The 15,878-nt window shown below is 42.2% G+C and overlaps 1 protein-coding gene across 12 annotated transcripts in view; it reads left to right on the top strand.

The window, feature by feature from the left end:
• SEMA5B (semaphorin 5B) overlaps positions 1–15,878 on the top strand; it is a 354,034-nt gene that overhangs the window by 322,654 nt on the left and 15,502 nt on the right. For 11 of the 12 annotated variants that reach the window (XM_053403821.1, XM_053403874.1, XM_053403856.1 and 8 more), the window contains 8 exons: positions 1,111–1,254; positions 4,874–5,021; positions 5,586–5,811; positions 7,153–7,371; positions 8,939–9,109; positions 10,427–10,576; positions 11,716–11,760; positions 15,393–15,598. In XM_053403821.1, the coding sequence (XP_053259796.1) occupies positions 1,111–1,254; positions 4,874–5,021; positions 5,586–5,811; positions 7,153–7,371; positions 8,939–9,109; positions 10,427–10,576; positions 11,716–11,760; positions 15,393–15,598 (1,309 nt within the window). The remainder of the gene's footprint in view (positions 1–1,110; positions 1,255–4,873; positions 5,022–5,585; positions 5,812–7,152; positions 7,372–8,938; positions 9,110–10,426; positions 10,577–11,715; positions 11,761–15,392; positions 15,599–15,878) is intronic. The other variant, XM_053403902.1, reaches the window with a different exon arrangement.

Below are 15,878 nucleotides of genomic sequence, written 5' to 3'. Positions count from 1 at the left end.
TGTCTTTTCTGTTGCGACTCTGCATTTCTAAGGAAAGACACATACCTACTCTAAGAAAGAAGAATATGTTCCAGTCATTTTCAAAATAATTGACCACCACAGTATCTGTCTTTCCTTTATTAAATGGGCCCTGAGATTAACACATCATTTGGGAATCTAGGGTTCTGTGATCTAAAAGGCAAATGTAAAATGAGAGAAATTTGAACAAGTATTAGGCAAGGAGAACACCTGAAATTGGAGGAAAGTTTCTTGAGAAATAGCACCTCACAGATGGTTTAGCAGTCTTTTTTGTCATATTCCAGGTCCACCAATAGAATGCTCTATTAATCCTAAGAGTGTTCCCTGAATCTTCAAATGTCCATAAAAATAAATTGTCTTGTCTTTATGCTTAAGGAAATACTAACTGATGTTTTAAACTGCTTGTGTTTTTTATTTATATTTTATGCAATTACAGTATGTCTATTTTTTAGTTTCTCATTGTTGTTTTTTAAAAATGTAATGCATTCTGAGCCTTTAGAATACAATAAATAAATGATTCAGTGCTTATAAAGCTTTATTATGTGTAGCAAATACTGTTTATGAAGGTGCCTAAGTGAGGTCAGGGCATCTTTCATCTCTTATGCCCAACCCTTTGTAATTCTTCCCCTTACAGCACCCCACATATTTGCTTCTGCAAGTTTTTCTACAACACCATGACATATTTTTTTTAGAAAAAGGTTTCATAAGGAACTCAAGAAAATGATACAAAACTTTGCAAATTTATGAGTAATGGAGGGTATAAAAATGAAACCCTCGCCTGCCCTTATTATGTTTAGCATAGGCTTAAATCTGTTCAACATGAAATTGCCATGGATTTTGTTTGTTCAAATTTAAAAGTTGGGGAAGACTCAAAAAAAAAAAAAAAAAAAGCACATGCAGAATTCTAACCCTAATCTCTGTCTGTTTCTTGGGCCAACCTCTATTGAAGTGTGCTTCGTAGTGCTAGTCAGTCTCTGCAACCTGTTGGTACTCCAAAGCCAGCAGTGTTGAACTTAGCATTAAAGTTGAAAAAACAATAATTAACCCAGATGCCATGTTTTATCTTTCTTCCTTCCCCCTCCCCTCTGTCAGGAATGGAGCTTGGACACCATGGTCGTCCTGGGCCCCCTGCAGCACTTCCTGTGGGATTGGCTTTCAGGTCCGTCAGAGGTCGTGCAGCAACCCTGCTCCGCGATACGGAGGCAGGGTCTGTGTCGGACAAAGCAGAGAGGAGCGGTGAGAGTCGTTCCCCATCCCTAAACTTCTATGAGACTTTTTTTTTTTTGGCTCAGAGCTCTTGTGTTTTCTTTTGAAGGATTCATTACACCACATGGATTAGTGACCCATCCCAGATGTCTTCTCCCATATGAACCTGCCCACTCACTGAGATCATCGTCTGAGACCTCTGCTCCTGGTGACCCTACCTGTAGGCAGGTGGCAACTGGGGATAGGGTCTTGCCCTGATTGTGGAACACTTCCCCAGAAACACCTGTTTGGCACCCATTTTTAATCTTTTAGGGAACAAGTAAAAAAACTAATTCTCACTCCCCCAAGCCTTTTGTGAATGAGATTGTGATTTATTGTATTCTTCTACTTCTGCTGCTTCTAGTCTTCACTATTTCATTTATGTTATGTGTGTTTTAGGTTCATCATTGTCATATTGTGTTTTTATATTGATCTCATAATTATTCATTTTTGCCTATAAAGCTGCCTTACAGACCTTTTAAATAAAGATAAATATGTTACTGTGTTGCACACCCATATGTCAAAATAATAGTTTGGAACAAGGCCCATAACTTAAAGAAAGTATGGCATTGTTAAGCTGTTGAGGTTGCTAAACCTGAATTTTTCAGTGAAGTATGCTGTGGTGCTACATAATATTGCTACTTGCTATTCAGAATGGGAGCTGTTAGCCAGCTATACAGCTCTTGTGCTGAAGGATGAGATAGAAATTTGCTCAAGAAGTGAAATAAGAGCATAAGGATGCTCTAGCCATAACACATGCTATGCTATGCTATGCTATGAATAGAGAAAGAAAATAGTATGCATATTTAAAAGGAGAACTGCACATATGCTGCATTTTCATATGAGGGTTGATAGTCTTTAGATGGCATGCCACTCCCCACACCAGCAAACTAAATTAGTCAGTGCTAACAGAAGTGGAGCCAAAAATGGGCCATGGGGGTAAAATAAAAACCACCCTAAGCATGCTTGGAAGTCACAGGTATTGAGTGTCAGAAAACCAGGGGTGTGTTTTGTGGGAGATTTGCAGCCAAACCTAACAAATACGTATTCTTGCTAGTTATCATGAGAAGGGGCTAAGATCATAGAAATAGAATTGGTAGAGAGGTTCTGTGTGATGTCATTTCCCCTCCTCTGTCTGGAGAGGAAGGGACACATAATATGTTCCCCCCCTCCATCTTTCTTTGACCAGCATTGGATGCAGATATGCCTCCTTTTGGTCCAGCTTTAGTTATAAAGTAAAGATAAGTATTTTGCCTGCATAATTTTTACTGCTACTGTAGCTGTGAACCAATGTATGATTATAAAGTAAGTAAATCTTATTTTAAAAGGCCTGATTCTTTGTTAAACATGGTAAGAAGGGGAGAGCCAGCTTATTTTGTAGCTGGACTTGCTCAAAATTGAGGTTTGATCTGGCTCCCCAAGCAAATTTTTAACACGCCCCCAAGACCCCACCGATTTTGGTGGTGGCAAAAAAGCAAAGAAAAAGGACAAGGACGCAGCACTGAGATGGGGGTCGGAATACAAGTTGTTCCCTAACCCAGACATCAAATTGATGAGCAGGGAGGCGGAGGTAACTCCCTCTTCTTAGCTGATCTGCATAGATTAGCTGAGGGGAAGCTTTTTGCCTTAGTGTGTTTGTGAGCATATTAGAATGCGGAGTGGCCACACACACCATTGTTTTGCAGCCCTTGGAGGTTTGGCCATTGATGAATGTGTCCCTCGGGCCAAAAATAAAATGAAATGGTTAGTACCTCAGCTAAAGTTCCAGACAAAAACCTACTCAGGAGTTGCAAATGCAAAAGACACTTCGTTTAGGTTGTGTGTCTTCATGTTTGATTAGATCTGTGACTACTGGAAACATAACTACGTTTTTTCCATTGAAGTAGTGATAGCAATGGTGATTCTATTATGTGATGACTGAAGTGGAGCTAGAACTTTCTTATTTTTAAAATGGGCAAAAGTAGTTGGAAAAAAATAAAATTAACTGAAGAAAAGTGCTGCTGAACACAGCTGAATGCCACATTTGCCTGGACCAGAGTTCCTGGGCAAATGATCCAGAAAGCCTGGGGGCAGATGAACATGATCTGTTTGGCCAAACTACTTTCTAACTGCAGAGGAGGCAGGGAGATTGTACTAAATTGTGGGTTCACACAAGCCTTAATGGCTGGGAGGTAAGTCCAAATGAACAAAGTGGAACTGACATGGAATAAATATGCAGAATAAATGGACTGTAAGACCTTGCTTCTTCTCACGCTAGGTTTGGAAAGTAATGTCTGACCATGATACTATGTGGTGGGTTTCTTGTTTTGTTTTTGAAGTTTTTACAACCTTAAAGCACAGTTACAAATGGCAGGCATAGAATATAAATCGAACAAAACTACAAACTAAGCAAACTGTATGTATATTTCCTATACAAAAAGGAAAATTTTGCAAAGAGAATGGGAGATAGTTAGCTTTGCAAACTTACTAGACTTCAGTTTTTAGGACCACAAATAATTGTGTAATATGTCTATTCAAAACAATCTCTGAAGGATGGGGGCATACTGATACTAGATAACATTGTGTTACATACACAGTGATGGTTGCCCAGTTTCCATCAAATCTATCAACTCGCTGTACTCTCATAAGGACTTGGCTACTTAAACCCGGTGTAATACTTGCTAAACAATAATATAGTTCAGCCATTTATTTTAGGTTAATTGGCATCAGATTATTAGATAATTTGGGATCCTAAAGAGGCCAGTAGCTGGATTTCTAGCCTAAATTAGTTTGCAATGCTTTAAGGCTTAAATACTAAGTTAATGGACAGTACTGTCAATACACACTTATAAAGATGTATCTGTTTTTAAAACATTTTTATTTTCTTCACCCAGAAAAAAAATAATTGTATTATAATGGTACAATGTGAGCATAAGTAGTAGGTTATGAGCACATCTAACTTGGGTATAAACTATCTATGGGTATTTTGCGGGATAGTTTGCTATACTTAGCAAACGTAAGTCAATGTTGGCTCCCATGATGTTGCTCTGCTGCTATGACCATCCAGTGTTTTTTTTAAGAAAAAAACCAGCAGCATTACAGTTTTTAAACAGGGTAGAAAACTTGTGTGACCATAATCCCGAAACAACAAACAAAAGAGATCTCATGCATTGTTCATCTATGCAAACAACTTAGAAGCTGTTGCCATTGATAAAGCTGTGTAAATAATTAAATAGTTAAGATGCAAGTATTACAAACTGGAAATAAACCAGCCTGCTGGAATCTCTAGCCCCTCCAGAATGGACACTAACAAGAATGGCTTAGATCCAGACTAAGTAAGTAATGCTTTTAGTCCCACTGAAATCAATAGGACTAGTTTCTCAAAATTTCTTTCCCGTTGATTTCAGTGGGTCTAAAGTACAACTAACTCTTTCTGTCTGTCTGTCTGTCTTGCATCTTTTTACTTGTGGTGCTGAAGTTGAATTTCTACTCAACCTGATGTCAGCTTTTTTCTTCCCGGTGCGAACAGTTCCTTGCAGAGTCTTTTACAACTTTCCTTTGGGGTGCTCCAGGACACTGACTTGCATTATTGTTTCCTTATTTCCCTCCCTGGAATTTTGTTTCCATCCAGGTTCTGCAATGAGAACAGTCCATGCCCATTGCCAATCTTCTGGTCTTCGTGGGGCCCTTGGAATAAATGTAGCGCAAATTGTGGTGGAGGGGTGCACTCCAGGCAGAGGTCTTGTGAAAATGGAAACTCCTGCCCAGGCTGTGCTGTGGTACGTTTTCATTCAGATAGGCTTTCGTTGCTGTTTTCATATGTTCTCTTTTCCTCAGTCCTTTAGGACTTGTCCTATACACCTCTGCTTAGAGAAGAGAAGAGAGGGAGCTTACAGGTAATTGACCTAGGGGCTAGGTAAGAAGGGAGCCGGCATTTGTCCACAGACAGCTATCTGGGTCATGTGGCTAGCATGACTAAACCGCTTCTGGTGCAACGGGACACCATGATGGAAGCCAGAGCGCATGGAAATGGCTCCAACCAGGCCTTTGTCTATGGAATTCGTTTGCATGCATGAGTATGGGCACTTTATGTAACACATGCGTAGGCCTGTCGCCTCAGCATTGTATTCTGTTAAAGAACTGGAAGCAATACCAGACCTTGATTTATACATCTTCTGAGCTTTATTACTGCTTCAGTGGTTTTGTGATTTTGAGTCAAATATTCGGAGGTTTATCTTATTGTTCCTTAAATGTCATTGCCCCCAAGTGCATTGGTACAGCTGCAAACCCTCAAGTAAATGCTAATAATTGGGTCCTTCCCCCATTTTCTCCTATTTCTGTAGGAGTATAAAACCTGCAGCCCAGAGGCCTGCCCAGAGGTCCGAAGAAACACACCTTGGACTCCATGGATGCCCACCAACATCACTCAGAGTGGCGCTCGTCAAGAACAGCGTTTCCGCTACACCTGCCGCGCTCAGCTTGCTGACCCTCATGACCTCCAGTTTGGCAGGAAGAAGACAGAGAGTCGGTTCTGCCCCAATGACGGCTCAGCTGTTTGCGACACTGATTGTACGTCCTGCCAGATTGCAAGATTATAACGAGCGCCAAGCTAAGCTTCTTGTTATTCATGCAGGAGGTTGTGGGCAGCTGAAGCGTAGGGTTGGATAAATGCTGATCTATGTTGATAGCAACAGAGCAAATCAAAGCCAGCAGATTGAGACAGTATATACTCTGTCAGGATGGATGAGCATTAGGGAATTTGCTTGGGAGCTTTTCACACACCTGCAAACACTGTGTTGCTGGAGGTGCATAATCTTAATTTCTGTGTTTATTAAGATGCCCTTCACACATCAAGCAGTATAGGGGTCACTTCAGCTTGCTGTGATTGCACACTACAGGAGCACATGATAGGACTGTGTGGTTGAGAGCACAATTGTGGGGGTATTTTAGATAATTGGGGTGCCATGGATTGAAGCAGTCAAGTGGGTATATATGGGGCAAGCAAACTGGTCCCAAGGTGCTGAAAGCTTTATATATTAATGGTAACACACCCAGTAACAAATTGGCAGCTCATCCCTCTGCAGGGTCTCTCTCTCCTGCTGGCAATCATCCTGCAGTAGTTGTAGTTCCTGGGCCAAACACAAGGGAAGATCCACCTGCATGGCAGTAATCCAATCTGAAGTGCTTGAAGTACTGTGATCAGGCTATCCTGGTCCAGGAACCAATGTCACACTAGCTGAAGCTGATAAAAAGTGCTCCTAGCCACCAAGTCCTTTGGTGAGAAACCTGGGTCTCCCCTAGACTGCTTACTTGCTCCTTCTGAGAGAGTGCAAGCCCATCCAGGGCAGGTAATCGGCCGATTTCTTGGATACAATAACTATTCGCCCACAGGGCCTTCATCTTGCCAGGATTCAAGCTCAGTGCATTGGCCCTCATCCAGCCCACCACCACTGCATGGTGTCTGCACCATTAGCACCACTCACATGTTGGCATGAGTGGGGCTAAGCAGGTTCATTTCATTTACTGCACCACTGTTGCTTTTCTTCACTATGTGATGAATGTAACCTATATTTGCCATGATCACCTGCAGGGGAGGGAATCTTGCCAGTGTGCCCATGTGACTGGGGTGATCGTGAAGCCTTGGCAGTTCACCTGCCACAGAAATCTCTTACTTTAGAGAAGGAAAAAGAGAGAGAGTGCCAGTGTGACCTTGTATGGCTAAGATGCTCTAGGCAACACAGTCTTCCAGCCTTCCTCTAAGCCTTGAAGCTGGGAAGGGAACATAGTTCACCATGCAATTGTCTGAACACTCCTTGCCCACATCTGCTGCTGCAAGGTTGGGAAGAAAGCTGGGGGTTTCCATGTGTTTAATTCCTATATTTTTCTTTCTCCCCCCCACTGCCCCCCCAGCTTTAGTTGATGACCTTCTGAAAAGCGGCAAGACCTCTATTCGGATTATCAATGGTGGGTGGTCCTTTTGGGGAGGGTGGTCATCTTGCTCTCGAGACTGTGAGCTGGGCTTCAGAACCAGGAAGCGAACATGCACCAATCCAGAACCAAAAAACGGTGGCCTACCTTGCATAGGATCTGCAATGGAATATCAGGACTGCAACCCACATCCCTGTCCAGGTAAATACTGTGACCGTTCCCTGCTTTTGTTCAGTGTGAGTAGCATGCTGAAGAAGCGTGCTATGAAGTTCTTCTATTACTCTTCACCCTGCCATCGTAGGGCATGTTTGCCTGTGCTGGCCCAAGACATTTTCCTGCCCGAAGCAGAGCCAACATATGGTCCCCTTTTTCCCTGCTAGGGCCAACAATGTGGAAAAGTCTTGCTGCACCATTCACAAACCAATTCATGCCTCATGATGCCATCTAATGCTGACCACTTCACCCTGCTGCATGGCATGATTGTTCCTGATGTTAGAGCTGGCACTTTTGCAGAAGGCATTTAACATACGTAGCTGTAAGCTCAGCCCTCAAAAGGCAAAGAAAGTTTGGATCGCACGCAGAGAGGGTGCAACCAAATCTCATTGCTGCAAAAACATTAAAACTTTCTGCTTCTTTAGTAAAGCGAGAGCTGTGCAGAATCAGATGTGTCTTTAAGTTTAAGATTAGATCTAGTACTTTGACTTTGCTCACCATTCCATGGTCCAGATTTGCTTATTTCAATATGGCTTACCCACCTCTAAGTATTGGTTACTCTTTCCTGACTGGCAATCAGGAAATATTATTTCCTTGTTAACTTGTCCTTGAAATTATGGCCTTGCTTCTTACTGGATTAGAACAGTAAAGGAGCCTTCCTTTCCCCATTCTCTCCACCCTTTCCCAACCCCTCAAATCACACCTGTTGGTTTTGTGCACCCTGAAGTGCTTTTCCAGGGGACTTTCAGACAGGAGCTTAATATTGTAAAGGGCCATTCAGATATCACAAATATATTGTTGGCAAAAGGTGGGTTTTTTTAATGTACAGTGGTGCCCCGCAAGACGAATGCCTCGCTAAACGAAAAACGCGCAAGACGAAAGGGTTTTTCGGTTTTTGCGTCACTTCGCTAGACGATTTTCCCTATGGGCTTGCTTCGCAAGACGAAATGTCTTGCGAGTTCTTGCAAGTTTGTTTCCTTTGTTCCTTTGTTTCCTTGTTTTCTTAAAGCCGCTAAGCCGCTAATAGCCGCTAAGCGCTAATAGCCGTGCTTCACAAGACGAAAAAACCGCAAGACGAAGAGACTCGCGGAACGGATTAATTTCGTCTTGTGAGGCACCACTGTATCAGATTTTTCTCAGACAAGGTAAATCCAGATTAAATGTGGGGGGAATGTGTTCTGGCTTTTTGATGCCAATGACATGGTTTGGATATTGCAAAAAATGTGCATGTGTGAGAATAGTCATTACTTTTGCATTATAATCATAGCCATTCCTTCCCTCCTTTTTCAGAACTATGTGCTTGGAGGGGCCAGAAATGCAATGAACTAACTTAAATCATTTTGGCACAGAAAGAAACCAATAGGGACTTGTGAACAGTGAGGAAAAGTATTTGTAGGCAAATAATTAGGATGCTATTCATCTAGTGTGGTAGCTTCTCCATAGCTTTCTTCTCCTTGAAATAATGGTTTGGGGTTTTTTTAATTGTGATGGGATTAACAGATGGGTGAAAAGTATGCCTGCATCTTTGTATTGTTCTATTTTGAATGATCCTTAGTGAAAGGTTCGTGGTCCTGCTGGACTCCTTGGTCTCAGTGCTCAGCAACTTGTGGAGGAGGGCACTACCAGCGCACCCGAACCTGCACCAACCCAGCGCCCTCTAATGGGGAGGATATCTGCATTGGACTGCACACTGAGGAAGCACTGTGCAACACACACTTGTGTGAAGGTAGCCCTGTTGTTGTTATTCTGTATAATGCCATCATTTTTGTATTTATGTTCTTTTAAAAATATGTTTTCATAATGCATTTGAGATTTCAGGACTGATGTAATTCTTCTGTTGTTCTTCAAATGTAATTTTGAAATAAATTAATAAATAGAGATAGATAGATAGATAGATAGATAGATAGATAGATAGATAGATGATAGATGATAGATGAAACTAGAATATCGTGGAAAAGTTCATTTATTTCAGTAATTCAACTTAAAAGGTGAAACTAATATATGAGATAGACTCATGACATGCAGAGCGAGATATGTCAAGCCTTTATTTGTTATAATTGTGATGATTATGGAGTACAGCTGATGAAAACCCCAAATTAACAAGCTCAGAAAAGGTGCAGTAGCTATTCAATCCGTAACACCTGCAATGGGTTCCTGAGCCTTTAAATGGTCTCTCAGTCTGGTTCAGTAGGAAGCACAATCATGGGGAAGGCTGCTGACCTGACAGTTGTGCAGAAAGCCATCATTGAGACCCTCCATAAGGAGGGAAAGCCTCAAAAGGTAATTGCAGAAGAAGTTGGATGTTCCCAAAGTGCTGTATCGAAGCACATTAATGGAAAGTTATGCAGAAGGGGAAAGTGTGGAAGAAAAAGGTGCACAAGCAGCAGGGACGACTGCAGCCTGGAGAAGGATTGTCAGGAAAAGACCATTCAAATGTGTTGGGGACTTTCACAAGGAGTGGACTGAGGCTGGAGTTAGTGCATCAAGAGCCACCACACACAGACGGATCCTGGAGATGGTCTTCAAATGTCGTGTTCCTCTTGTCAAGCCGCTCCTGAACAAGAAACGACGTCAGAAGCGTTTTACCTGGGCTAAAGAAAAAAAGAACTGGTCTGTTGCTCAGTGGTCCCAAGGCCTCTTTTCTGATGAGAGCAACTTCTGCATCTCATTTGGAAATTAGTTTCACCTTTTAAGTTGAATTACTGAAATAAATGAACTTTTCCACGATATTCTAATTTTTCGAGTTTCACCTGTCTGTCTGTTCCCAAACAATAGCTCGGCTGAGAAGACTGTCGCAGAGCGTTTTTCCAAGTTCTGAATCACAGAACTAGACAACTGGTTTTGTCATTTTTCAGTCTACTTTATGCTTCTCAAAACAGACTTCCCCTGTTCATGGGTATTTGACATTATTTCTAAATGCTCAGTTGGGTTTCCATATTCAGAAACTATGTGACCTTTTGTCCTTTGTTTATCCCTCATGTTTTTTTCTTGGCTTGACATTGTGATCATCCCACATGCTTAAGTCTTATCTCTCATTCTTAAGGAGGCTGGTCCGAATGGTCTGAATGGAGCTTGTGTAACGAAGATGGGATCCAGTATCGTAGTCGTTACTGTGAAATCCACAATCCAGGATCTTCCCAATGTGCTGGGAACAGCACACAATACCAGGACTGCTTGTACAATGAGATCCCAGGTGGGTGCAACTTTGCATGCTAAATGAGCAAGGAAAGGGCTCGGTTTAGAGGGCTCCACTAATTGCTGAGATGGATGCCTTACTAAAAAGAACTGATTGCCACTTTTAATATTGATAGGATTGTGTTTTTTAAGGCAGTGAGTATATTGAATGCCGACTAGTATTCCATTAGTTCAGTTATGCAAAGAGAAGGCATCCTGCAGAAGGAAAGAGATTCGGGAGGATTTTTAGGATCCCATGTGTGGAAATGAAATGGCAGTAACTTTGGTGTAGTTGTAGACTGTTTAGCATTATAGCTAACCTCCATCTAGGGATGGGAAGGATTCTGTGACTAATAGATCTTATATAATCAGGGAGTTTTGTATTCTGCACCACAAACAGAAATTAAATGCACAAGGCAAGTTGTGCTGGATTGGATAAAATTAGAACCAGCATGCTGCTTCCAGCAGAGGACAGACAGACAGATGTTCCTAGGAGGCCCATGAGAAAGGAAAGAGTGTGACACCTCTGCTCATTATTTGGTATCTAGAGATATATGAACATGCAGGTTCTGTTCAGTTCCTGAAATACCTATACATTTGTCTAACACTTTAAAAGGCCATCTAAACCAGTGGTCCTCACTATATCTGATGGACGTAATTCAAGGTAACTGATCATTTATAGAATAAGTTCACAGAATAAACTACGCTATACAAACATCCTTAGATAGCAAGGTCATTTGTCTGTGTCATACATTGGTCAAAATGTTTTTGAACTGGATCATACGGTATTCACATTTATTCGGGTATTTTATGAGCACAACTTAAATTCCTCATTTGAGTCTTTTTTTATATCTCTATTTATATTTCTGTAATTTGCACAGTTCTTGCCAGAATTAAACAGTTCTAAGGACACTTATTGTGTTGTATTTGGATAGTTTGCAATCCAGACAATTTTCTCATGCAATAGAGAGTATGTTCTTTTTAAAACTTTTTTTCACTATATTACATTCTGTGTTTTTTGCCAAAGCTCTGGGAGGCCCTCCATTTGCTGCAGAGATTAACTTGCCTTGCATTGAGCAAAGGGATTTTAATTGCCTGCAGAATGTCGCAGATGACAAAAATGACATTTTTCTCCCCACTGTTTTTCTCTTTGTTTAGTAATCCTGCCAGCCTCAAGCATTGACGAGAGCACGAACTGTGGAGGTAGAGTACAGCTAACTATAGATCTTATTTTTATCTTAACATGACTCCTCTTTTCTGGGAAGCATCAACCCAACCATTAATCTGTGCAGTTCACATCCCGTTGATAGCCTTAATTCCACTGGAGTCCGATTGTCTGAGGGGAGGAAGGGAGGGGAGAAAGTATCTGTGATTCAGTTTTCTGGTATAAGAATTTAATTTGGGGGAGGGAGCATCTCAGAATAATTAATTACCAGGGAGATCACAGTCCTTTCCACTGCAGCTCCTTTTTAAATGGACTGGAAAAGATGAAGAGAGATTCCTCATTTTCCTGAGCGCTTAGTTAATTGTAGAGTTGTCACCGAATTTCATTATAAGCAAAACATTGATACGGGTTCCTGTTCAGGAGAAACTTCCAAAGCTTTTAAGGGGAAGCAAAAAGAATTTTGGTAAGACTGGCAAAGTTTCTCAGGCTGGATCCGACACATCCCTTGTTAATTGTATAAATGTTTTAACTTCTTGAGCACTTTTGAATGTAGTGGGTGCTTCTGTGTTTGTCTCTCATTTACCATGTACAAAGGTCTATGAATGGTGTTTGCCACCCCCAGGAAGATGAGATTTGCACCCAACCACCTTTTGAAGTGAAAGTAGCCTTGGTTGCTACTGTCTCTCTCCCGCACAAGCATAAACGAGCATACCAAATCTCTCTCTCTCTCTCTCTCTCTCTCTCTCTCTCTCTCTCTCTCTCTCACACACACACACACACACACACACACACACACACACACCATATACACAACAACACATACCTATCTCCCTCCCTTTCTGTGTAAGAGCATTCCCACACCTCAATTCCCACCTCCAGGGGTTTTCGAGGGTGGAGAGGGGGAGAAATGAATGCACAGGGATTGCTTCAGTAGTTCACAGTGTAATAATCTGAGTTTGTACCAGGGTAGCTCATATAATAAGACTGCAGTGAATTCTTAAGTTGTCTCTACGAATGAACCCAATGCAAAATCGATGGCTATCTTGCCATTGGAAACAGGATTAGACAGCCAATGCAAAACCTTGATTACCGGAAAAGCAGTTGCCATGCCACTAATTTTATCTGACTTCTTTAGAGTTCAGGGAATTGCATTTTCTTTGTGCATTTCCTGCAGGTCGCTTGATAGCTAGCAGAGTCTGTTGAAGGGCCAGAAGAGAAAGCAACCTTCCTTGCTTCTCACATTGTGCTTTTTGATACCTATCATCTTTCTGAATAGGAGAAAAATAGCAGCTTCGCTAACACAAGGCACTTGTTCTGGTACTTTGAAAGTTCAGTTGTAGTAGGGAACTATGGTTAAGAGCAGAATTCTGGCTTTTTCAGTTAATTGTGCAGAGATAACTGAAGCAGATGGAAACGAGCTCCCTGCACTCCTACCGCAGCTCGTTGCAGATCTTAAACTTATAAAGTCATAAACATACTGTGCCAATGGGTGATTTAAGCTTTTGTTGCAGCCGTCATGAAACTGATCACCAAATTTCTAGTAGATATAATTGTCAGGAGCAGATTTTGGGTCATCCAAAAGCACCATGGTGCTTCAGTGGTTTTGCACAACAGCCCCCACAAGTAAGCAGCTTTCCTGATGAACCACTTGGACAGCTCTTGGCCTGCGCATTAGTCACTCTCTGTACAAAAAGCATTACAGCAATGACAGAAAAGGCAAAATGCTCCATCGGCAGACCTTCCCGTCTAGTGTGTGTGACTGCAGGGGAAGCAACGGAATTAAGACTCCAATTCCATTAGCAGCACAGTTGGTTTTCTTGTGTTCCCATTCCTCCTACCAGGTGTGTGCCTCAGCTCAGGGTCTCCTTATTAACCTTATATTCATCATTATGCATTGGTATTGATATTTTCACTGCCCTCTTCTGCCATTGCAGTCTTATTTGTTTATATAATGCATGGGGATATTATTTATCCCTTAGCATCTCTGAATATCTGGCAAAGATATAATCATTAGAAATTCAGCCTGCTGCCCTCTCACACGTGAAACAAGGGGGAATCTGAGTTATGGGCAAAACCAGAAACATCAGCCTGCAGATTCATAGAATGCTCATGTTATTCAAATATTTAGCCAAAGCACCAGAGAATTCTTAGCACCTCACCAACTACAACTCACCTTGGCAAAATCCATGTTAAAGTGTTACATTGATGCTGAAAGTAGGGCCTAGGAAACCTTATCCTCAAGTGACTTTTCAACTTTATGATTCTTAGAATTTGTCACTGGCTTTTGTTGTTGTTTACTCCTTTGCATTCCTCTTTCTCAGTAGAACATCTCCTTGGTAACCCACTGGAATGGAAGCGTTTTGAAATCTATATGTCTACTTATTTGTGTTGGGGAATGTTTTATGCACCAGGAACTTTCTTCTTTGAAATCTTTACGGGGTACCTGCGTCAGTGGTGTCAGCTTGCAGCTGGGGTTCTGCTTTCATTGCTCACCAATAAACAAAGACAGGCAATATTCAGTGTCATCCCTTGTTCTTGCTGCCTCCTGTTTTTTCTCTCAGGAGGCTCCCTTTTCGTGGCTAGTGGAGAAAGTATCAGCAAGAGCACATGCAGGCTTTCAGTGGAGAAGGCAGCATGGCAATTCCTTCTCAGAGATGGCTGGAGAAGCGGAAGCTGATCAGAGACCAAAAAACCAGGCTGGGGTGGGAGGGTGGGGAATCCTGTATCCTTAGCAGCCAGCATACATTGGAGGCAGCCAGGGGGTGGCTTGTGCAACGCCAAGCAGGTCCCCTGCCTTGGCTGCCCTGAGCAGAGGTCTCATAGAAAAAGCAATGAGCTCTCCTCCTTCTCGGTGGCGGTAGCATTTTGCAGGCTTCCATTCAGTGCTAGCATGAGCGCTCAGCATCCTTGGTCTTCCAGAGCCCTGAAATGGCTACTGCTGAAGCCTCTTCTAGGCCCCTTTTAAAAATACATATTTTTCATCTGAGCACCTAGCAATCATATTTGTGTCCCTGACACTCTGGGGCATTGTGGAAATTTTAATGGCAGTTAGATGTATCTGCTCAGAATCCTGCCACTACTCCCTGTCACCCACTGCTAGGTAAATCCCCTGACAGAGGAGGGGCCCACCCAAGAGCACTTTGCCAAGAACCTCCTCAAATAGGGAACCAGCCCAGACCTACCACACCTTATCAGCCACTTCCACTTATTCATTCCTTGTGCATTCTAGGTAGGTCAGAAGGCCTTCCTTTCTTCTGATTTGAGAAATTCTGAGTTTACCACCCACCTCCCAATTTCCATGACGTGCACATTCTTTGGAACCTGTTGCTGTGCATTGTTTGTATACCTCATTTCTCTGCCTGTCAGCTTAATGTTTAGTTTCAGTATCAATTGGAGGAGAAAGGAATAGCTTTAAGAAAGCAGCGTATGATGCCACTGAAGCAGAACTGTGATGAGCACAGAACTGTGATGAGCAGACTTGATAGTAAGTGAAGGAAGCGTCTGTTAGTGGGTGTTACCATGCAAGACACTGGCTTCTTTCAGAAACACATTTTCCTTATGCCTAGGAAACAGAAAATCACCCTCTTGAGTGGTTTATTGTTGTTGAAAGTGTTTTTGTTCTTGTTTATGTCTCTAACCACAGCATCTCTTACCACACTTTCTTCTCTAGGTTTCAGCCTCATCCACCTAATTGCCACAGGGGTCTCCTGCTTCTTTGGTTCTAGCCTCTTAACCTTTGTTATCTATGTGTACTGCCAGCGTTGCCAGAGGCAATCTCAGGAGTCAACTGTTATCCATCCCACCACTCCCAATCATCTCCATTACAAAGGCAACACAACTCCCAAGAATGAGAAATACACACCTATGGAATTCAAGGTAAGAGGCTTCATCTGCCCAAAGGTCTGTGTTATACCACTGAATTCATTTGCAGTGCATCCTAGTGGCTCATAACCTTTGTTTGGTACAGTTTGCTTCAGCAAGTTTTCCCAGCACACTTAAGAGCTGAGCTACATGATCAGCTGAAACAGGTGGGGTAGGTAACTTTGCCATCTCTTTGACATGCAGGGAATTATGCGGAACCACTGAAATTGTTCTGCACAGCAGGAACTTTACCACGTGGTTCTTCTGATTGTGTAGCTGGGTTCAAGCATCAATC

The sequence above is a fragment of the Podarcis raffonei genome, chromosome 1 (assembly GCF_027172205.1).
Source record: "Podarcis raffonei isolate rPodRaf1 chromosome 1, rPodRaf1.pri, whole genome shotgun sequence".
NCBI lineage: Eukaryota > Metazoa > Chordata > Lepidosauria > Squamata > Lacertidae > Podarcis > Podarcis raffonei.
The sequence above is the reverse complement of the archived record's forward strand: the minus strand, read 5'-3'. Positions and strand labels throughout refer to the sequence as shown.